The 22,486-nt window shown below is 41.0% G+C and overlaps 2 protein-coding genes across 3 annotated transcripts; both read left to right on the top strand.

Moving 5' to 3' along the window:
* Nucleotides 1–371: 371 nt before the first annotated feature.
* phospho1 (phosphoethanolamine/phosphocholine phosphatase 1) lies at nucleotides 372–3,188 on the top strand. Of its 2 annotated transcripts, none has more exons than XM_080905585.1 (3): nucleotides 372–694; nucleotides 1,037–1,110; nucleotides 1,445–3,188. In XM_080905585.1, exon 3 carries the CDS (start codon nucleotides 1,558–1,560, stop codon nucleotides 2,410–2,412), a length of 855 nt encoding a protein of 284 aa, XP_080761711.1. In that variant the 5' UTR covers nucleotides 372–694; nucleotides 1,037–1,110; nucleotides 1,445–1,557; the 3' UTR covers nucleotides 2,413–3,188. The 2 variants fall into 2 exon arrangements, with proteins under 2 accessions (XP_080761711.1, XP_080761712.1); XM_080905586.1 differs by having other exon boundaries at nucleotides 525–694; nucleotides 1,607–3,188.
* An 834-nt stretch (nucleotides 3,189–4,022) lies between these two features.
* On the top strand, nucleotides 4,023–18,529 carry eftud2 (elongation factor Tu GTP binding domain containing 2). Its single transcript, XM_080906202.1, has 28 exons — nucleotides 4,023–4,180; nucleotides 4,841–4,956; nucleotides 5,054–5,216; nucleotides 5,807–5,885; nucleotides 6,038–6,113; nucleotides 6,331–6,396; nucleotides 6,496–6,531; nucleotides 6,691–6,781; nucleotides 6,909–6,991; nucleotides 7,112–7,278; nucleotides 7,622–7,746; nucleotides 8,371–8,434; nucleotides 8,525–8,615; nucleotides 8,767–8,902; nucleotides 9,163–9,290; nucleotides 9,535–9,728; nucleotides 9,812–9,923; nucleotides 10,019–10,159; nucleotides 10,364–10,465; nucleotides 10,801–10,883; nucleotides 11,170–11,256; nucleotides 13,474–13,600; nucleotides 14,828–14,915; nucleotides 15,101–15,219; nucleotides 15,537–15,631; nucleotides 15,748–15,901; nucleotides 17,944–18,051; nucleotides 18,154–18,529. Exons 2-28 carry the CDS (start codon nucleotides 4,852–4,854, stop codon nucleotides 18,247–18,249), a joined length of 2,916 nt encoding a protein of 971 aa, XP_080762328.1. The 5' UTR covers nucleotides 4,023–4,180; nucleotides 4,841–4,851; the 3' UTR covers nucleotides 18,250–18,529.
* Nucleotides 18,530–22,486: the final 3,957 nt, after the last annotated feature.

Raw genomic sequence — 22,486 nt, 5'->3', positions numbered from 1 at the left:
TGCCGCCTTTGCAACAGAGTACTTATTGGCCGGAAATCCAGATCATCCTGGATGAGGGAAGGTGCTTGTTCTCTTTGTAAGAACATGAGAGAGCATTAAAACTGTTCTGTTTTAAGTGAATGTGGCTGAGTTACTTTAGCAAATTCAGATGAGATGGGGTTATTCAGATGTTATCCCTGATTCTCCACTCCAAATTGGAATTACACAAAGACGTATAAATGGGAAAACTTGAGAGCTTGACCTTGTCCCATTGACCTCCCACTGCTACCAGAAGTGCTTATTCTCCACAACTTTTCTTTTTTTTCGGTAAATGCTCCATTGTGTGGATGTGGCTATGCCACGTTTGGAGCCATGTATAAATACTAATGGGCTACATTTACGAGACTGGCGCACATTTCTTCTATGGTTATATTCAAGGAACGGACTATTTACTCTCGATGGGTTTTTCTTCTTCCTTCCTCCCTCCCCCTACTCCCACAATCCCCTCCCCCCTCCACCTTTTTATATCGTGAACGCGCGCAATAGGCTGCTATTAAATGGGCGGACTCGGAGGCGCGGTCACGTTCAGAGCGGCTCCGGTGGGTTTGAGTGGCACATAAAAGTGCGCGAGCCACCGGCCGACCGGCGGAACTCTACCTCTCCTCTATGAGACCGGATCGGAGCTGACTGACACCGGGGATCGGAACCAGAGCCGGTGACTCATCTGTTATTATTATTATTATTAGTAGTAGTAGTATTTTAAACCTCAATCCAGCGCACATCGCCTTGACTGCATGATGTTTGTGCTGCTGTTATGTAAAACAAAACCCTTCTAGATTAGCAGCTTGATAAGTAGCCATGGCTTTTCTTACTAATCAGTAAGCTTTTTTTATTATTATTTAAAGAAAAGTCTAAAATCCCTATTAATAGTTGTTTTGTTTTTTTTATGTGTGCTTTGAGCTCTCTGACCTTTTTTCGGCATTTGTCTGCCTTTTAAGTTTGTCCCGTACTGCGTTTCCACTGATTCAGCATTCATTGTATTTTTCTTCCCATAAAGGAACAAACCAGCTACAGTTTGAAGTCAACTGGTTTGATCTGGACATCCACTGTAGACATCCGGGAAAATCCAAGGTAAGCACACGTCCTGTGAAAAAGTTGAATAGGGCTGACCTGCCCGGATATGTAATCTGTAGCTTATCGTTTTGCTTGCTGCATAAGTGAGTCTTACCTTGTTTTTCGCTCTTCTACACAATACTTGACCCCCCCCCCCCCCCCCCTCCACAAATCCATAATTTGCTGCCGCCTCTTGTCTGACACAGTTGTTGGTTGGCTGCTTTATATTATATTTATAGATTTTTTTCGTGCCTTTTCATTGAAATTATATTATTGCTATGAAATCTATATTTGACTTCTTTGCCTCCACCCAAACCCCCACACCCTCCTTTATTGCATTGATGTTTCCCAGAAGGTCACCCTCCACCTCACCGCGGCCCATTGCGTGGGATGCTGGAGAGCAGAAGAGCGGGGGTGGAGATTTGATGCCACTTGGCAATATTAAAAGTTGTGGCGTAGTAAATCATGGGGGATTCAATCTTCAACTGCTGTTATGTCCCACCCCATCCCCCAGGCGAGGAGGAACCCCAGAGACCCAGGCGCTCAGAGATCATGGCCTCCCACCCAGCTCACATCTCCCCTGACAAGCGCTTCCTGATCTTCTTTGACTTCGACGAGACCATCGTGGATGAAACCAGCGATGACATGGTCGTGCAGGCCGTCCCGGGTCAGCACCTCCCTGGGTGGCTGACGGACACTTATCAGCCCGGCCGCTACAACGAATACATGCAGCGGGTGCTGGCCTACCTGGCGGAGCAGGGGGTCACCGAGAGCGACATACGCAGCGTCATGGAGAAGATACCGGCCACACCCGGCATGCTCACCCTCTTCCAGTTCCTCCGCAACCGGCCCGCGAAGGACTTTGAGGTGATACTGGTGTCCGACGCCAACACTTACTTCATAGAGTGCTGGCTCCGGCGCGTCGGGGCCCGCCAGCTGTTCCACCGGATCTTTTCGAACCCCGCGACCTTCAACAAGGACGGGCGGCTGGTGCTGCGGCCCTTCCACTCTCACGACTGCCCCCGGTGCCCAGACAACATGTGCAAGCAGGTGATCGTCAAGGACTACGTGGCCCGCAGGACGCAGGAGCGGGGGCGCCCGTACCAGAGAATCTTCTACGTCGGGGACGGAGCTAATGACTTCTGCCCCGCGCTCTCCCTCGGTCCCCGCGACGTGGCCTTCCCGCGGAGGGACTTCCCCATGCACCGGCTGATCACCGAGACCCACGAAGCCCAGCCAGGGGAGTTCAAGGCTGTCACGGTGCCTTGGGTGAGCGCGGAGGATGTGGTGCAGCGGCTCCGGAAACTGGTGGCAGATTAAAGGGCCACACACTTAGAGAGTGTAACACAGAGGGGGGGTAATCAAGGGGCCAGCTGACACTTTAAGTCATATTCTCAGGTAAAATATTCCCAGAAATTGTTGTGCACGGCAATAAGATATTTGTACCATCTGCAAGGGTCATTGTGTCTATCTGGCAACCAAGACGTGCCTCAGTCCAGAATCTCACGTTTTTGTTCCCCAGCCCTGAAATAGAAACCCGGTTTAATCATTAGACATCAAGACCTCAGCTGTTACCCAAAGTGGGGAATCAAATGTAATGATATAAGCATATTACAGCATATTTCAGTATAACTATAAAGTTTGAGAGCATCTGATTAAATATCCTTCAGTGTGGAACATGGAGTGATCGTAAATGTTAAAGTGGGTCAGTGGTGTGAGGAATCACTGCAGCAGTCAATAAAAATCTTATAAATAACATGACAAATATATCAACCAACTGACTTGAGTGCTCCCGAATAGCAGTTATAACTGTTTTATTACAAACTGCACATTTTTGAATATGCAACATTAAATCCATTAAATAAAATTCAGACTTACACTGCCATGTGATGGCAAAGGGCATTGAAACTGACCAAACAGTATTTTCTACGTTCCCCAGACACTACCTTCTGTCTAATTGAGAACTGTATGAATGACCGTGTATCAAGAGTGTGTGTTTATGTTTATCAGTCTGTCTTTATTGTGTAGGCTTCGCCTACTGAAACTATCAACACCAGCAGGAATAAAGCCATCGACTGAAACTGTGTCTGTGCACTTTTTATTACATTGCCAGAATCCACGAGCAGCAGCGAACGCCCCCCATATCGTTCATAACGGCGGGACATAGTGTCACATTTTCTGTTGCAACGCTGACAACTGCTAGGATATCCCTCGTCTGAAATTTTTAGACTGCTTTAACTCCCATCACAAACTCACACGCACCCACAATTTGCATGCCATAACAATTACAAAGTCATTTGAAAGAGACTGCAATTAAAAACGGGCTTGAAATGACACCTGAAAGCTACATTAAAACACAAACCAATGATTTTTTTTCCAGAATGACGTCTTATACGTTGATATTTGTTTAAAAAAAGTATTTTCATCCTTTATTAGAAGGCATGCCTGACTTTTAGTGTATAAAAATATTACAAAATGTCTTTACTTTCATCTCCTTTATCTCCTCACGAGCATATTCATTGCTGTCTAGTGTCCTCTTGTGGCTAAAGGGTGTAACTGCATACGCGATGTTGTTAAGGTCTTCATTCAGGTCACCGATTAAGATTTATGTCTACAACACGGTAACGTTTACATTTTCCGAGTCTTTCGGCTAATATATTCTAAAAGCAGTTATCAAAATAACTCTAAAAATAGAGGAAGTTGTAGTTGCATATGAGGATCACCTGAGGGCAACAATTGCACACGGACGTCAGTGAAGATATAAAAAAATAAAAACAAATCATTACATAAATGCTCTGTGAGTACACACGTTTTATTTTGCAGCAAGTGTCATTTGTGGATGGTGAAGCGATTTAGCAATGAACCCTTCGTTTTGAAAACGTGTGCAGTAGTGGCTTTGTAGCCCAAATGGGGGAAGTAGTGAGCTTTGACATTCATTGTTAACCGCCTTCACATTAAACAGCCGAAGAAGAAAACCGGAAGCGTCTGGTGCGCATGGCGCTCTTTGAATAATATTTTCTCCTCTGCTTATAAACACAACTCTCGGTTTGCTCGAAATCGATAATTAAGTTATTCCCACAGGATACAGGTACGTGTATTTAGCAGCATGCAGCACTGAGTTATCTTTAACTAAAATCTCTGAACAACAACAACGTAACTCAAACGTCGCTTTCAAGCCATTCATTTCTGTGCTTGTTAGCCGGCTAGCACGGTCGTCTTAGGATCGCTAGTGCAGTAATAGAAGAGCTGCTTATGTCAAACGGAAACGTCTTAGTCAAGATGCATTTTCTGTGCTGATTATCTGTGGACCGAAAACTCGAGTGAACTTGATAAAAGTAACTGAACTGCGACCCTGCATGCTATGCAGCGGTTAGCGTTAGCATTCGCTTTAGCGGTGACTTACAGTGACATATACTTTCTCATGAATGTTAACCGCCACTGGCAGACAGAAAACAAGCTAAAGCTAACTTATATTAAAAGTACATTTCATTTTCCAGTGAAGCATTAAAGTGAAGAAGTTACTGATGTGTTATTGATGACTCAGTGACACGTTGCGTTTTGGCTAACTTTAAACAGCAATAAGATACGTTATACATTTTAAATATCTCGTCTTTTCCCCCTCTCATATATATATATATATATTTCTGCTGAAACGTTATGCGTTTTGTATGCTACAGTGGATCGTATTTATTAAATTAACTTTGCCACCAGATTCACTTGCTCATTGATATATCAACCCCTCATTTAGTTCTCTGCGATATGGAGGCTGATTTGTATGACGAGTTTGGGAACTACATCGGTCCAGAGCTGGACTCTGACGACGATGATGATGACCTGGATGCAGAGGACAGAGACGTCGACGAGGTATGCTTAACACTCAAGAACCAGCAGTAATTACCAGGTAGTACCGAAGTTCGTGTTTGCAGTGTATACATGAGTTTGTGGTATTTACAATTTGCAGGGTGATGAAGATGACGAGGATGAGCCAGCGGATGCTGATGATGATGTCCCTGGCATGGAGGTGGTCCTGCATGAGGACAAGAAGTACTATCCTACAGCAGAGGAGGTCTATGGGCCTGAAGTGGAAACTATTGTACAGGAGGAAGATACACAACCACTTACAGGTAGGGCTGCTTAAATTGATCTAAAGATGGAAAAAAAAAAACCTTGTTGACCAAAATCCAAGGTTTCTACATACAGAAAAGAGGTTTTTGCCTTCTCTCAACAGAAAATTACCAGCACCATGACTAACATTATTATAAATGTAAAGTCGGCATTATTTTAAAAATGGGCTTTAATTTAGTCAAAAATAAAAAAAAATGATAGGAAAATGCTTAGACTTCTGTCAAGTAACAGATGCTCATGGCTTTAACTTTATGAGGACCAATCATGCTTACATGTGTAGTCACTAACGAGAAACCCCGAAGGTCTTGTCATCTTGGTCGAGCTGAACTTAACAGTGAATTTGGGTTTGTTAGGAAGCAGCATAAGTGGAAGAACATAGATGGATGAAAACAGGCGCAATAGTACACTGGGCAAAATTAAAGGAAAATGTAAATGTTTTGAAAACCCACAGATTCCCTCTCTGTATTTTCAGATACATTTTAACAGTAGACTGGATTTTTCTGTACTGTAAACATAGTCAAGGAGTGCAGTCTTAAAAATGCTTCTTTTCATAATCCTGTACACAATATTGTCTTTTTACTCCTTCCAGAGCCGATCATCAAGCCTGTGAAGAACAAGCAGTTCACCCTGATGGAACAGGAGTTGCCTGCCACAGTTTACGATATGGAGTAAGAAATTTTCAAGTGTTTCGTTGCATCTGAAAATGCAATTCAGCGTTTCACAGACTGATCTCGTGTAATATTCTTTACACATTAGTCCATCTACATGCATTTACAGTGTGTCTTTAGCAAGCAGCATTAACCCTCTTCTCCCTCGCCAGATTTCTCGCAGATCTGATGGACGGGCCAGAGCTGATTCGTAACGTCACCCTCTGCGGTCACCTTCACCACGGCAAGGTTAGAGTCTGCCTTATTCCTGCTCCGGGCTCAGGCTTCTTTAAATATGCTCTTCCAGTCGTGGTCCTCCTCCAGCATGTAGCCAAGCGAACATGTGTTCCTAAGATGAAAAATTGAACAGATTTGGAACATTTTGGAGCATATGCTAATAACATGGCTGCACTTTAGAGCCGTCTGTGGCTCACGGGAATCTAATGAATGTGTTTATTCCATTCAGACCTGTTTTGTGGATTGCCTGATTGAGCAGACACACCCAGAAATCAGGAAGAGAGATGATGTGGATGTGAGTGTTGTGTACAATAATTCAAAATGTTTGCAGTCTGTTATACATAAATTCTGTATATGACGGCTGAGACCAACATGATCTGTTTTACTTTTTCAGCTCCGGTACACAGACATCCTCTTTACCGAACAAGAGGTGAGTGGCTTGGTTTAACTGCTGTAATGCTACATAGCATTCATTACTAAATAATTCTATCAATATTTATAAGTATCCAGAGTCTATTTAGCCTGAATATCTTCTTTAGAAGACTGTATTGATGTTTTCCTTGCTTTTGCCTGATCCATGTTTTTATAGAGAGGGGTTGGCATCAAAAGTACCCCTGTCACAATGGTCCTGCCTGACTCCAGAGGAAAATCCTACCTTTTCAATATAATGGATACACCAGGTATTGTATTCACACTGGATCCTTTAGTTGTTAGATGCATATTTTGAGGTTTTATAGAATGAGCTAAAAGTTGCTGACAAAAAACATAAAAACTAACAAGTCTACTTTTGTGCTTGTCCTCCCATAGGCCACGTGAATTTCTCTGACGAGGTCACATCTAGCATCCGCCTCTCAGATGGCGTTGTCCTCTTCATAGATGCAGCAGAAGGAGTGAGTCAACTCCTATTTGCGGTTCTCCCAAACCAACACCATCTATATCTTTTTATGTCATTATACGTGTGTTCTTCAGCTGCCCATAGATCTCACAGATATTTGTGTATCTCTGCCCAGGTGATGCTGAACACAGAGCGTCTCATCAAGCATGCAGTTCAGGAGCGAATGGCGATCACCATCTGCATCAACAAGGTTGATCGTCTCATTCTGGAGCTCAAACTGCCGCCCACAGATGCTTATTATAAACTTCGCCACATTGTAGATGAGGTCAATGGTTTGCTGAGGTAATACTGGGAACCCCTCGCTAACAGTGTCTGAAGTGTTTTATGTGATTTTTTTTTTCCCCCCCAAAGGAAATTACCATAAAACTATTTGTTAATAATAAATATTATTGTCTTGGTGTATGTTAAGTTACTACGTTTAAATATTTTCTAATATGATATCTTGGTGGTATGAGGTAGTGTGAAGCTTGCTAGCACTGCACTGCTGACAATAGCAGGATTCTTTATTTTGTCAGGCGGTAAACATGGTCGCAGCAAGAATTTCTTTTAAAGGAAAGCCACATTAATCTGGAACTGACCACCCAGTGACACTGGTTGCTGATTGGCTATTTCTCTTCCCTCTCAGCACATATTCTACAGATGAGAACTTGGTGGTGTCTCCTCTCCTTGGAAATGTCTGCTTTGCCAGCTCTCAGTACAGCATCTGTTTCACCCTGGGGTCCTTTGCAAAGATCTACTCAGATACCTATGGTGAGATGACTTTTGGGCTTATAAAGTAGTGAAATCAGTGCTTCACTACAGCAGTATTAATATATTGCTGTTTTTAACCATAAAGCTTTGTCTGAATATAGAACCATGTGTATTTCTGCTATTTTGACCCAATTTAATTCATTTAAAACATGTAAATGCATAAGAAACATGGCATCCTTATACAGTTTATCTATTTCAGTTTTTATGTGTTGTTTATGTTTTGTTAAATGAACCTTTTTTGTTTACATAGCATAGTTGATGGATTAAATAATTTCTGGTTTCTAAAGTACATTCGATAAGCTAAAACCATAAGATTACAAAATACTCTGAAGTTAGGGGGCTTTTAGGTTGTAAATCTAACAAGTGCTTATGGCTTTTACTGAAAGCTGATGTATAATATATCGTTTTGATATTTTTCTGTCTTGAAAAATAATCTTAACACACGTGATTTTGATTTTTAAAATGGTTCAGGAAGCCTGAAAAACAAATGTCAGAACTGAAGAATCTTAGTTCAGTCTGGGGGCTTCAAAGCTTCGACTTTCATGTGACCAGCCCTACAAAAAGCCATGACTTTATTTCATACACTGCACAGTATCCTCTTACCCTTTCTCTCTCTGTTTGTAGGTGACATCAACTATAATGAGTTTGCCAAGAGGCTCTGGGGAGATATTTATTTCAACCCCAAAACGTGAGTAGCTAATGTGGATACGCAGCTACGCTCTTAATACACCATTACTATTATTACTACTACAGCAGTTTTCTCCTCTTCCTAATTCAGTCGCAAGTTCACGAAAAAAGCTCCCAGTAGTAACTCCCAGCGCAGCTTTGTGGAATTTGTTCTGGAGCCTCTCTACAAGATCCTCTCACAGGTTCGATGCATTTAACGTCTTATTTATTTATTTATTTATTTTTTTAACATATGCACAACCAGGTAGCTCGGTACATTCTGGCTGCAGGAAGGGTGGGATGAACTCGCAAAGCTCTGTGTGTAATCCTTACCTAAATCCTCTTTGTGCCTAGGTGGTTGGGGATGTGGACACGTCTCTCCCTCGAGTTTTGGATGAGCTTGGTATCCATCTGACTAAGGAGGAGCTGAAGCTGAACATTAGACCCTTGCTGAGGCTCGTCTGTAATCGCTTCTTTGGAGAGTTCACTGGTATTGCCCGATTTATTTATTTTGTTTTGTTTATATATATATATATATATATATTATTATTTCTTTCTTTTTTCAACTTAAAATACTATACAGGCTTGTATGCTTGGCTGCGTAATCAATAAAGTAGTAATAATACTATAGACTATTAGCTTGTCTGTATTTTGTAGCTGTAATCTGTAGATTAATGGTCATTCTTTAGAAAATCTGAGTCTCATATCTCCAGTACATCAAATATTGAAATCTTGGCGCTTTTCTTGCAGGCTTTGTAGACATGTGCGTGCAACACATTCCTTCACCACAAGAGGGTGCTAGGAACAAGATCGAGCACACCTACACCGGAGGTCTTGACTCAGACTTGGGGGAAGTCATGGCAGAGTGTGATCCTGATGTAAGTTTAATGGAAGGTCAGGTTTGTTGTGTGCTGAGAAGATGCAGCAGTTAATTACTAAAGGTGGCAGTCTCCTTCCAGTGGAATTCTTTCAGGTCTGATGCAAAAAAAGTCAAAGGGCTCCTTGAATTGCTTGAAAAACACAAATTGTTAATTGATACCTTTACTAAAAGTTATGTTCCAGTGGTTAAAACTTTCCACTTCTTCATCATTCCTCTTATGTTCTCATGTCTGTCGTCCTCAGGGTCCTCTGATGTGCCACACCACTAAGATGTACAGTACAGAGGATGGCGTTCAGTTCCATGCTTTCGGTCGGGTGCTGAGTGGGACCATTCAGGCAGGTCAGCCCGTCAAGGTCTTGGGAGAGAACTACACACTTGAAGATGAGGAGGACTCTCAGGTCTGCACTGTGGGGCGTCTCTGGATTTCTGTGGCCAGGTATACTTTTAAAGCTTGAATTCTTTGTTTTGTCACAAATCAGGGATTGGTTATTAAAATTTCAGTTCATCCCACTATTTTAGGTATCAGATTGAAGTGAATCGAGTGCCCGCCGGCAACTGGGTTCTCATTGAGGGCTGTGACCAGCCGATCGTCAAGACCGCCACAATCACAGAGCCCAGAGGGAACGAAGAGGTGGGAGATCGGCAGAAAAATATGCCCAACGTCTTAGAAAAATAAAAAAAGAGTCAAATCCAGATTCTCATGTTTTTTTTAACTCTGCCTTTTAGGCTCAGATTTTTAGGCCGTTGAAGTTCAACACAGCATCAGTCATCAAGATCGCAGTGGAGCCAGTGAATCCATCAGAGCTGCCCAAAATGCTCGACGGACTGAGGAAGGTTAACAAGAGCTATCCTTCTCTCACCACAAAGGTATGACATCACACATATTTCAATAGTTTTCTTCTTTTCTTTTTTTTTTAAATAACAGCCTGAGCCTGTTATTTTAAAGTCAGTATGTTTTAAAAGATTTCAGTGTAGTTTTACCTTTGAAAGGACAAACATTGGAAGTGTCACTGCTCCAGACTGTAATCTAAACAACAGTTAAATGAATTGACTGGTGTGTTTGTCTTTCAGGTGGAGGAGTCTGGAGAGCATGTCATCCTGGGGACAGGAGAGCTTTACTTGGACTGCGTCATGCACGACTTGAGGAAGATGTACTCTGAAATCGACATTAAAGTAATTTTTCCTCCGCATTGCTTTACTAATGATGTACAACTTGTGGCATTTATTTCACGTCTCGTAATGACAACTTTAGGGACCACGAGAATTAGTAAGAAAATTTAAATGATGAGATTTAGTTTTTGCTGCAATTTCCCTGAAAGTTATTAGGCTGTAGCTGGAATGTTAGTCTGTTAAAGGGGAGGAAACGGTGTGTTATCCACTCCGCTGCCAACCCAGATGTGCTTTGATGTTTTTGAAGAAGTTTTTTATTTTGTGGTTTTTATTTACTTTTTTGGTAGAAAAATGAAACATTGCTTTCTATTTGTAATTTCGCTCCTCGTCCCCCTCAGGTTGCCGACCCTGTTGTGACTTTCTGTGAAACGGTTGTGGAGACATCGTCCCTGAAGTGCTTTGCTGAGACGCCTAATAAAAAGTACGTGTCGAGGGTAATATTTTTAGATCTTATCCAAACAAACAACAGCATGAGGGCAGTCTGGGATAGATTATTAATATAATTTAGAGCACCCGGCTCTAAAATAATTTTCTTTTTAAGTTTTAAAGTTTCAAATCTAATGCATGCTGTTTTGCAGTTTGTAGTGTTTGATGTTGAGAAGTTAAATATGTGCACTGTTCAGAGTGTTTCAGTCAGTCTTTCCCTTGAGCTGAGTGTCTCTCCAACCCATAATTAGTGATTGATAGATGTATGATATGATTGACAGGAATAAGATCACCATGATTGCCGAGCCCTTGGAGAAGGGGCTGGCCGAGGACATCGAGAATGAAGTAGTGCAGATATCTTGGAACAGGTAGGTGAAGACATTACTCTTATCCTCACACGTATAGAAGATAGAATGAACTAAAATTATGTAATTTACTTTTTTATTTTAGACGTGTTAATTTCTTCCTTTTCCTTCTAATATGATACCAGGGTTATAAAATACTTAATACTTCAGCGCCATCCTGACCAATATTTTATTTTCATTTATCTTATTGTAAAAGTCTACAGTCAAGCGGCGCTTCACAAATCTAAATAGTTTACAACATGGAAACTGCTGGCAACACTCAAGAAACAGAAACAGATCAAATTTAGATTTTCCAGAAAAGACCTAAAAAGGAAAGAAATGCCCAGTTGATTAATGGTTTGGGGTTTTTTTTATTTGTAAATGAAAGTAAAATGAACTCATGCCAGAATGGTGGGCACATAGAATGAAAAAGGAAGGAAAGAAAGGGTTCATGATCCAAACAATACCACATTATCTATCAAACGCAGTGAAGGCAGTGTTATGTTAGCGGAATGCATGGCATCCAGAGGCACTGGGTCACCGATTGCTACTGATTTTGTGACTGCAGCAAGAAGTAGCAAGATGTTTTTAAGTTATAGAACTATAGTTTCTGCTCACATTCAGTTAAATACTGCAAAACTAATTTGAACATTACAAGAAAAGATGCAGAAAAACGCATTGGAGCAGCTTTTTAAGGTAAAAGACATGCACGTGTTCTTAGATGGCTAACTCGGTCACCTGACCTCAATACGGCCGAGTATGATTTTGGTTTTTTTTTTTTGTATATATATTTTTATTGAAGGAAAAAAAAAGGACTTGTTACAATAAGGTGCATTGCTATTATTTAGTCGTCGTCGTCCCCCCCCCCCCAAAAACAAAGAGAGAGGAAAAAAAAGAAGAAGACTTTTTCTTAGTCCTTTTGTTTTACATTCAGATAGCGAAGAAATGAACTCGGTGGCTTGACAGTACATATTATGAAGTTGAGGGTCAACCTGACATTGTACGATACATGGGAGATACACCAATTCAGGGCTGGTCTTACCTAAATTCAGGGCGGATGGGGGACACAAAGCTAATCCATTTATTCCATATTTTGTAGAATTTGTCTTTTCGAATTTTTAAAAAGAATGTCAATTTTTCCATTTCAAATATTTCAAAAAACACATTAAACCAATCCTCAAGTGTTAGCGGAGTTGGATTTAACCACTTTCTGGTTATTGGTTTTTTGCTGGCCACTAATAGTGCTTGTAAGAGCTTTGTGTCCCCTCCCGAGCCAGCAACCAAGCCCAAGTACAAATTTACAAATTTATCTTAAAAACCTCACACAGAGTTTTATGAATTCCCAGCCAGTAATTTTTTAAGTTAGGGCAGTCCCAAAAGATATAGTAATGATGTGCCTCTTCTGATCCACATCTTCTCCAGCATTCCGCTGTCCCATTTTTATATTTAGATCTATATATCTATTTATTTAGATTACTGAAGCCAAAACTAAAAGCACAAGGCCAGGAAAAGCATCTCAAGAGAGAGAACTATTTTTTTGTGCCAGACTTTATACAATCAATGCTGGTATTTTACATTAAGGTATTAAAAATAATCCATGCATTTAAAATTTGGACAAACATTTTACAGTTGGTTCTATTGGTTTGTCGATTTTTCTAGCGCTTGCACAAATGAAGGGACACTGTATTAACAAAAAAAACCTCAATGGTCAATGAAAGTCTATATTTTAGTCACATCTTAATTGCCTCTTATGTTTCTTTTTCTTTAAAATGTATTACTGGTATTCAAGACTATTGGGTGAAGGAAATGTGAAATACAAAAGCAGCTACTGTCACCAATATATCTATTTAAAGTGTATATAAACAACTTTCTGTATTTTAACATTAAGGCAATATGAAGAACAAACGTCTGTGCATTATGAATGTATGTCTTCATTTTTTTTAAAAATCCTTCATGCTATATTGATCAAGTCACTTACAGTAATTGAATCATTCACTAAAAGCATGGATGAATTTCTTCCTCTCTCTGACATGATTACATGCATGAGTGTGTATGGTGCTCGAGAGAGGCTTCTAGTCAGTACATGTCTGAGCTCATTGGTACCCAGCAGAGCCAGCATGGGATACTCTTCCTCTTCCATTAACCCCTTTACCCCCCAGCGAGCCAATATCTTTAATGTTACACAGTTGCACAGTGGTGCAGCCCTCTTTTCAACTGGGCTCTGTTCTTTTCTCATGACAGGAAGAAGCTGGGAGAGTTTTTCCAGACCAAGTACGACTGGGATTTGCTGGCTGCCAGATCTATTTGGGCCTTCGGACCAGACACTACAGGACCAAACATTCTTGTAGACGACACACTGCCTTCTGAGGTGAGGTTTTAATTCAGCCATGCAGCTCAGTCACAACAGTGTGTGCGCCTGTTTGTCTATGCAAAGATTTAATGCTAGACGCTTTTTCCTACTTGAGCACAGACTCTTCAAAACAAAATAAAACTCTTTGACAGTTTAAAAAAGCATCCAAAAACATAACAGAAAATGGGGCTTTTAAAAGCACAAAATTCAAATTGTTTTTATGCAAAAGAATTTGTCATTTGAAAAGCTGAAACCCTGTGAGTATTTGGCAGTTTGACTTTTTTCAGTCTTGCCGAAATTCATGCATTAACAATAGAAACCCAGAGGAGCATACTTGCACCAAATCTCAAAATCCCCCATATTCATATGAACATCTGGATCTGAATTAGTTTGTGATACTTCAAGGTGATGACACTATTTCTTCACTTTTCAAATTAACATTTGTGTATATGAGACATATGGTCTCGTTTTTGCTCGATTCCAATCGGGAATTTCAATCACTTCTAAACTGGTCCAAGGTCCACATCTGGTTTAAAAAAAAAATCATGCAAATGAGCACAGTTTTTTGAGTAGCTTAGAGACCGACAAACTGAACCAATCAGAACTTGTTGGCAGTGCTCTTAAACCAGGGGTCTCAAACTCCAGTTCTCGAGAGCCGCTGTCCTGAAAACTTTTCCATGTGTCCCTGTTGCAACTCACCTGAATACAGTTAGCAGGTTATTAGCAAGACTCTATAGAACTTGACTGCATGCTGAGGTGGCAATTCAGCCATTTGATTCATGTTACAGCAGCTCATGAGTGAATGAACACGGTGCAATAAAAGAACTTTTGGAAGTACATTTTTCCAAACACTTACATTTACTTAAATTGACTTGAGTAGGGTTTGGGGTTGCCACTTAAGCATGCAGTCAAGTTTTGTTCTCTCTGAATGACCTACTAATTTATTCAGGTGTGTTGCAACAGGGACACATGGAAAACTTTCAGGACACTGGCCCTCGAGGAGTGGAGGTTGAGATCCCTGCCTTAAACTATGCCGTTATATGAAATTTGTGACAGTAGTTTAGTTATCGATGATTCATTTTAATTTTTATTCTATAAGATCAAAAAAATACATTTCAAAGAAACAAAAGTTTAGAACATCCACTCTTGGCTAGCTGTGCTTAGTTTCTACCCGTCAAATCATACAAGGATATTGAACTGTCAAGGTTTTAGCCAATCCTCCATCAACTTGTGTTTCACCTACAGGTGGACAAAGCACTGCTTGGTTCAGTCAAAGACAGTATTGTGCAAGGCTTCCAGTGGGGCACCAGGGAAGGACCTCTGTGTGACGAACGTAAGTTCTCTCTTTGATCCCCGCACCACTGAAACACGCTGCTTCTATGGAGAAAATCTTTGTTTTGTTTGGATTGCATCTGGTGCTGGAATTTCCTCCTAACCTTGTAGAAACTGTACTCTGTCAAAATGTGCCTTTCCTCATCAGTGTTATTTAACCATAATCGTGTGTTTTGCTGCCTTCAGCCATCAGAAATGTCAAGTTCAAGATCCTGGACGCGGTCATAGCTCAGGAGCCTCTCCACAGAGGAGGAGGTCAGGTCATCCCAACAGCAAGGAGAGTGGTGTACTCTGCTTTCCTCATGGTGAGCTCATTCTTCCCCCGATCCCCATTCTTCTCATCTGCCATTAGCTTCTCCAGTTTTTCCTTTCACCTGCACTTTCTTTAATGTTCCATTACCTTGATTAGAGTATGGATCTTTGCTGATGTGCGGTCTTTTTAATTGCAGTGTGATAATATTTCTCTTTCATGATGTTGGCTTCTTTCCTCATCTTCTTTGGCTTGTATGCTGCTGTTTTCATAAATCTGTCAGTCAGCTGTACATGCCATTGCCGTATTTTTAATTTTTTTTTCTCCAGGCTTTTGTCCTTGCTTTAATGTATACTGTCCCTTATGTCTCAGGCCACTCCGAGGTTGATGGAGCCATATTACTTTGTAGAGGTTCAGGCTCCAGCTGATTGTGTGTCTGCAGTTTACACAGTGCTGGCTCGAAGGAGGTTTGTCTGTTTTCATTATATATCGATGTAGGGTTTAGTGCAAAGCAGTGCAAATATTAGTAAATACAAATTCCTTCTGCTTTTTAATTATTGGTGTCGTGTTTGTCATTAATCAGGGGTCACGTCACCCAGGATGCACCAATTCCAGGCTCTCCGCTCTACACAATTAAGGCTTTCATCCCAGCCATCGACTCGTTCGGCTTTGAGACAGACCTTCGCACGCACACACAGGGTCAGGCCTTTGCTCTGTCTGTGTTCCACCACTGGCAGGTAAGATTTAAAGACATTAACTTGCTTTCCAGCTCATGTTTGTTCAGTAAAGTCAGTAACAACATCAGTGAAAATCCAGGTGGAAATGCTAAGAAAACGCAGACATTCAAGGAGCTTTGGAGACGTCTAGAGGTGTCAGACTTACACATGGAGTTTGGTATGCGCTGTACTTTAATACAAGTAAAGAAAAAGCTTAGATTCATTGAGAATGAAATAATGGCCAACCCTCACCTGCTTGCACCTGAGGAGCGGAATAAGATTTTATCAAAAGAGACAAAAAAAACCCACCCCAAAGATACGGTTAATTTGTGAATTTCATAGTGAATATTCACTAAACGACAGCGTGATTTTTGGTTCGTCTGCTGAAACCCATGCACTTACTTGCACGGACAAACTCTGACACCACATAAAATTATGGCAGCTTGTGCAGCAGAGTGACCCACGTCGTGCACATGTCTGCCACTCTGGTTAAAACGCTTTTGATGTGGAGTAGAGGGGAGTGTTGAGTCATTACGTTTTAAGTATAACGTGGCTGTCCGGGTATCTTTCTGCACATGTCTGACATGTGTTTGTGTCTGCACTCTGCAGAGCTGTGTCAGGGAAAATTAACTCTACTTAGTGTAGATTAATACTTTGCTGCTCTGAAATTAATCTGAAAGAAAAAAGGATTATCCTGGATGGAAATATTAAGTATTTTTATACTCCTAAGTTTTGTTTTATCCTCTTGAGGTGAAAATGAAAGTGTGACAAGAAGCTAGGCATGAATTATTTATTCATAAGCTTGTTGAAATACTGTAAAAAGATGTATTATAGGTACACTGATCCTTTGGGACATGAAAAATAAATGAAACCCACTGATGACAAATGCACACAGGGTTTTTTTTTTCCTCCCTCGTAACTTATTTCAGTCAACTTGTTAGGTTCCAAAGTATTGTGTGTAGTTTTTTTCCCTGAGAATATAAATTACCCTTCATGTTTTAGGGCAGTTACCAACTCAGATTTCCCCTGGGAAAATTCCTAATTTTATTTTCATTTTTAAAACTGCAGCAGAAATATTTTGATATTTTGCAATTATGTGAACCAGTGTGATGAATTATTTCCACCTAGCTCAGTTGTAGAGTGTTTGGAGAAACCCTCCCTCAAAAAACAAGGGAAGTCCCCCCCAGCAGACTTCCAAGATGAAGTACCAATCACCATGACCACCTATCCTTTAATGACTCTTCAAAAGGCAGCCTCTCTTTCTGTAACCGATACAATCAACAGTATGAATGTTCACTGCTGACTAGTCCTGCCAGCACATATAGATTCAGCTGTCCCAGATAATAAGAATATAGCACAGTGAGCTATGCTGTTTGCCACATTTAACTCAAGAGGCTATATTGTGCCTCCCTCATTAGTTTGATCATGTAGTGCCAGTATTGGCATGCTATCAGTGCGCTGCTGACTTATTCTTGTTCGAGGCTCCCATCCATCTGTTGATTAGGCTTCAGCCATGCTATTGATGATATTTTTCCCCTTTTCCTCTACTTTTAATCTCTCCTCGAGGCTGAGAAAGTCTTAGTTACTTGCCTCACACTACTTACTTCAGATTCAAGCTTTCCTCTTCTTCCTGGATTTAAGAACTGTATCACATCTCACTAAAAACTTTCAAAGGTTATCCAATGAGTTAGTGGATTTAATAAATTGTTTAAAAACCTTCAAACTAATTTCTTCTGACTCAACTTGTTAACAAGACGCTGATGCCATGTCGGTCACAGACGAAAAGAGTGACAGCACTTTCACGTTGCGCTTTCCATCATGTTGATGGACGCACCCCTGACTCAGTAACAAAGGGACAGACTTGCAACTGAATCAGATATTTAATGAAATGCCCACTCAGCTTGTTAATGCTCTGAGTTTGATGTGCTTCGCGTTGTCAGATTATTTCACAGATTGTGCACAGTTGAGTAAAAAGGGGAAGAATTGCCATGTTGACCAGTCACAGCTGCCATTTGCTCTTTCTCTCTTTATTTTTCACCATGACGATCGTGTTTGTCTTTCAGATTGTGCCCGGTGACCCTTTAGATAAGAGCATTGTGATCAGGCCCCTCGAGCCTCAGCCTGCCCCCCATCTAGCCAGAGAGTTCATGATCAAGACCCGAAGACGCAAAGTGAGCCTTTTGACCACTTGTTCATCGATACTTCTATAAAATGTGCTTGTAAATTGTCTTATTTTCTTTATGCTATCTAATTATTTTTTGGGTTCTCCGAAGGGCCTGAGCGAGGATGTGAGCATCAGCAAGTTCTTCGACGACCCTATGTTGTTGGAGCTGGCCAAACAAGACGTGGTGCTCAACTATCCCATGTGAGATCACAGCATTCACTGCAAACTCCAGCAACACCACCAAGACCTCTGCTGCTCAATGAACAGCAAATCCTGCTTGTTTTAGAAGTTATGGGGTATAATGTTGCTACACCTTACCCATTGCAGAGCAGCTGTAGTTGTCAAACATCGCAGAAGTTTGTTGCTTCATCAATCTCTTGTATTTTTATTTTTTATATGTACAAACTGTCATTGTTTTTGTAGAGGAAAAAGAGACATATGGTGTTCGATCTAGCGTATGTCTAAATAAAAGTTTGTAAGCCAAAGGTTGAGATGTCTGGTTCTTTCTAGTGCTGCAATCTTTTAACTTAATTTTACATTTCAAAGTCAACGTATGGGTGTATTGGATTTGAAACACCTGGATGGGAATCTTCAGTGTTTGTGTCTGTGGGTGAAAATGTTGCTTAGTTGGACTTTTTGCTGATGGCTTGAGTGAGCGGTGCGTGTCTGTCTGGAACTCAGTGTGGGCAGTGACTGATAGGTTGTGGGATGATTTGAGGCAGCCAGGAAGGAAGCAAAGGTTAGGGTCACATGACCAAATAAAAGGGGGAACAAAGGAATGATGGAGCATATCAAAGGAGACAGATGTCATTGGATTAAATGTTTGGTCTTCCTTCATCTTGAGTGTGTGCTGTAAACTTAAAAGGCCTGGAAGTGACACAACCCAACAAATGACTTCTTCCTATGGATGTAGTTTCAATGGTGTGTAGAGAATGTGGAGTGGCTCAGGTAATTTCAGGTAATTAGACGAAGGGGTAGGGTTATCCAAATTTGTGTCAGGCTAATCAGCAGTACATTTACAGTGAAATAAAATTGGCCCGCTGTGTAACTTTTCTGTAGCTGTGAAGTTGTGTGAATTCAAATTTAACAGGAAGGAGCTAAGAATGTAAAATGAACAATGCCAGGATTTTTTTTTAAAGGTGTCAATAACTTATATAATGCTGTCATATAAAATCCACTTTAATGATGTGATTGGGTTTTTAAGGATGCTTCATAAATCATAAATCCATATATAATAGTTTCTAAAGGCCTTGGTTATGAGTTTTCAGTTGCCCAAGTATATTAAGAGCTCATCTATAGGCAGGATAAAATTTGGCAAACAATACAAACTGCCTTCTCAACTGATGGGATCACCAGAAGTCAGTTTATGTAACTTACAGAGTATAGCATTACTTAAATGCAGGTTTGATATTTTTGGGGGGGTTTTGTATGGGAATTGTTTTCCAAAAGTTTGGTGGTTCAGTATCCCAAATAACTCCTTCTGAAAAATCCAATAAAAGCATGAAGAACTGCCTGCAACTCAGCATTTAGGAGACCGTCTTTTTGAGCAGTTTAAAGTTACACAATGAGTGATCCTCCAGCCAAATCAGCAGCAGAGAAGTGGATAATGCTGCAGGAGCAGTTTGAGAGGCACCATCTGCTGTGAAACTTGATTTCAAACTGACCACAGCCACTGCTCTTGGTGAAAGATGAAACTTTCAAGCCTGTAGGGTGTAAGCATTTGAACACAAAACCTATATACTGAGTACATTATCACTCTAAAGAGCAGCTTTTAACTTCACTTCAGGACACATTGGTTGGCGTATCTTGTCACACCTTCGGAGCACAGCAGTGTCTGAACAGCTCGGTCCTTCATCACTCACCACTGACAATCCCTCAAACAGTCCTGGAGGTGATGGAGATTGGGAAGGTTAGCCCTGGAATAGGAAGAGTTGAAAATGGCAAGCTACTTTTGACATTTGGACTGAATGTCAATCCTGTTCAGGGTGACAAGTGATTTTTGTGTATTTATTTATTTTTGGCAAATGTGGGTAGATAGCAGGGGTGGGGTGGGGGTTTCTCTGCCCTTTACAAATGCTTCAGGGAAGGAGAATTGAAAGGAATTGGATATTTGTGAACAAGAACTCACTAATATGAGCAGCGAAGCTTCCTTTCTCATTGATGTATTTAGATGCAGGTTCTGTCAGAGGTTTACATCCAGTTACCTCTGTTCTAAAAGAATATGATCAACTCTGCGCATTTGTTAAGTAAGCGTGCACTCAGACACGGTCCCATCACTCCTCCCTTATGTGCTGGCGTGAGATCGTGCCTGGCCCTGGGCGCAGAGACGGATGGCAGCAGTTCTTGCCGGTCTGAACACAAGGCCCCGGAGCAGTCATTACAATCTGTGGTCCCTGTGCTAAATATAGACAGGAGCAAGGTTCTGCCGTGGTATAGGGCCAACTAGGGGCACTCTCCTCCTCCTCAGTCAGGCCTTTTCCTTTGCATCTTCATCTGATTTAAACATCTCATCAATCACCCTTTCCCACAGTTTGTCCGTCCTCTGCTCTTACTTTTTTATTCGTGCTTTCCTTTCTCACTGCAACTACACACCTCTCAGGCTCTGCCATGTGTCTATGACTCAATCACACTTGTCTCTTCCTGCTAACATCATGAGCGAATCTCTCCCTCTGGATTATCCGGCACAACGTGGACAGCTATAGGCACTGAGAGTCCAGGCAGACAGTTTCATAATAAGAATCTGTTTATAGCGAAGATGTAGCCACAATTATCTACTCGCTGAAGGAAGATGATGAAGGTTGAGTCAGCCTCCAAACAATGTCATGACTACAGCAACTACAAAGAAGGCAAAAAAGAAAAAAAAACTATACAAAGTGAAGCAAAACAAACAACGAGTACTTTCAGACTGGATGTCTTGCTGCTTTGTTGAGGCCTTTCATACGTCTGCACCCGGGGCCTGCTTTCTCATAAGTAAAAAAGGCCGTCGATCTGAACGATGTTTCCAAACCTTCCCAGAATATATCCTATTGCTCCTCCTTTCATATCTACCTTCCAGCAGATCCATGAAAATCTGAGGTAGGGGATTTGATCTGGCACACAAAGAAACACATGACTGTGTGACTCCTGCACCCGCGGGCACCCAAAGAACCAACAGTACTGATTCATTTCCTATCAGGGGATCCAGAGGTTAGTTCATGCCAGAGTTTAGCTCACATACTCATTGAGGCTGCACATGCATGGGTGCCTGCAGAATCAGAGAGGGTGGATGGACTCGTGAGCCACCCCGCCTTTAGAACAATGAAGCTGCAACCTCAAAGCTGCTAGCTGTCTCAATTTGCCAAATGAACCATATGTGTTCCCATGCTTGAGGCCTTCTAAACAAGCAGATTGAGACCAGACGTGGGCCCTCACTCAGTGGTGCGATTGAGATGGTAATGAATGGTAGAACACCTTGAAGTGATCCAAATCATTTCACGAATTACTCATCTGTAAGCCCCTTTTCACTGTAAGGAATCGAAGAACCCTGATCCCTTCAGTCACTTCCTTGGATATCGTTTTTGTTTTTTGCCCTTCTCCCCCGTCCCTCTTCTCAGCTGTTTTTCTTTCCCTCTTTCTTTCTTTCTCCCCTTCTTTCCCCCAGTCAAGTCTGTCCCGTATTCAGCAAGTGAAAATAAAATAAACAATAAAAGGTGAATCAAATGGACCATTACGGCAAGGCTGGGATGGTCAATTTGGTAAAGTAAATCCGTTGGGCATCTTTCTTCGGCTTTAGACAATAATTCTGATGGCAAAAGAGCCAAACGGGACAGGCAAAAAAAAAAAAAAAAGGATATCATTTGCAGCCCAATAATTATTCATTGTTTTTTGTCAATGGTTAAATTAATTAACCTAGTTTTTTTTCCCATATAAAAAGCCAAGTACGTCAAATTGACACTTTATTTGTTCTTTATGGATTTGGACCACAAACGAAACTACACCAGACTAGACCAAGACTAATCTTGCTAAATAAAGACAGTTTTAACTTTGCATTTCTTTCTTTATTTTTTAGGGGTTTTTTTTGTATTTCTCCAGTTTGCTTTTATGGGAAGAGAAGTGTCCCCCATTTGCTCTGAATTAAATTTCCTCTTGACTGCTGTAAATATTTTTATAATGTAAACAAAACATTTTTTTAGCAAAACATTACAAACATTCTGAGCATGTTTTGAAATTTTTTGATTTTATTTTTAGATTTATTTCATAAAATGTCTTCTTTCAGACTAGCTGAAAGAAAATTCACATCTACACTCACCGGCCTCTTTATTAGTAACGCCTTGCTACTACTTGCTCTGTTGGATCCTCCTTTGCCTTCAGAACCGCCGTTATTCTTTGTGGTATAGATTCACCGAGGTGCTGGAAACATCAAGAGATTCTGGTTCATTTTGACATCATAGCATCACAGTTCT

Source organism: Rhamphochromis sp. 'chilingali' (genome assembly GCF_963969265.1).
Source record: "Rhamphochromis sp. 'chilingali' genome assembly, chromosome: 15".
Lineage (NCBI taxonomy): Eukaryota > Metazoa > Chordata > Actinopteri > Cichliformes > Cichlidae > Rhamphochromis > Rhamphochromis sp. 'chilingali'.
Note: the sequence above shows the minus strand (reverse complement) of the source record. Positions and strands in the feature narration are given on the sequence as shown.

Coding starts and splice junctions, on each gene's coding strand:
- eftud2 (XM_080906202.1), top strand. CDS start 4,852: ATGGAGGCTGATTTGTATGACGAGTTTGGGAACTACATCGGTCCAGAG. Junction 6,532..6,690: donor TCCTCTTTACCGAACAAGAG/GTGAGTGGCTTG, acceptor ATGTTTTTATAG/AGAGGGGTTGGCATCAAAAG. Junction 6,782..6,908: donor CAATATAATGGATACACCAG/GTATTGTATTCA, acceptor GTCCTCCCATAG/GCCACGTGAATTTCTCTGAC.
- phospho1 (XM_080905585.1), top strand. CDS start 1,558: ATGGGGGATTCAATCTTCAACTGCTGTTATGTCCCACCCCATCCCCCA.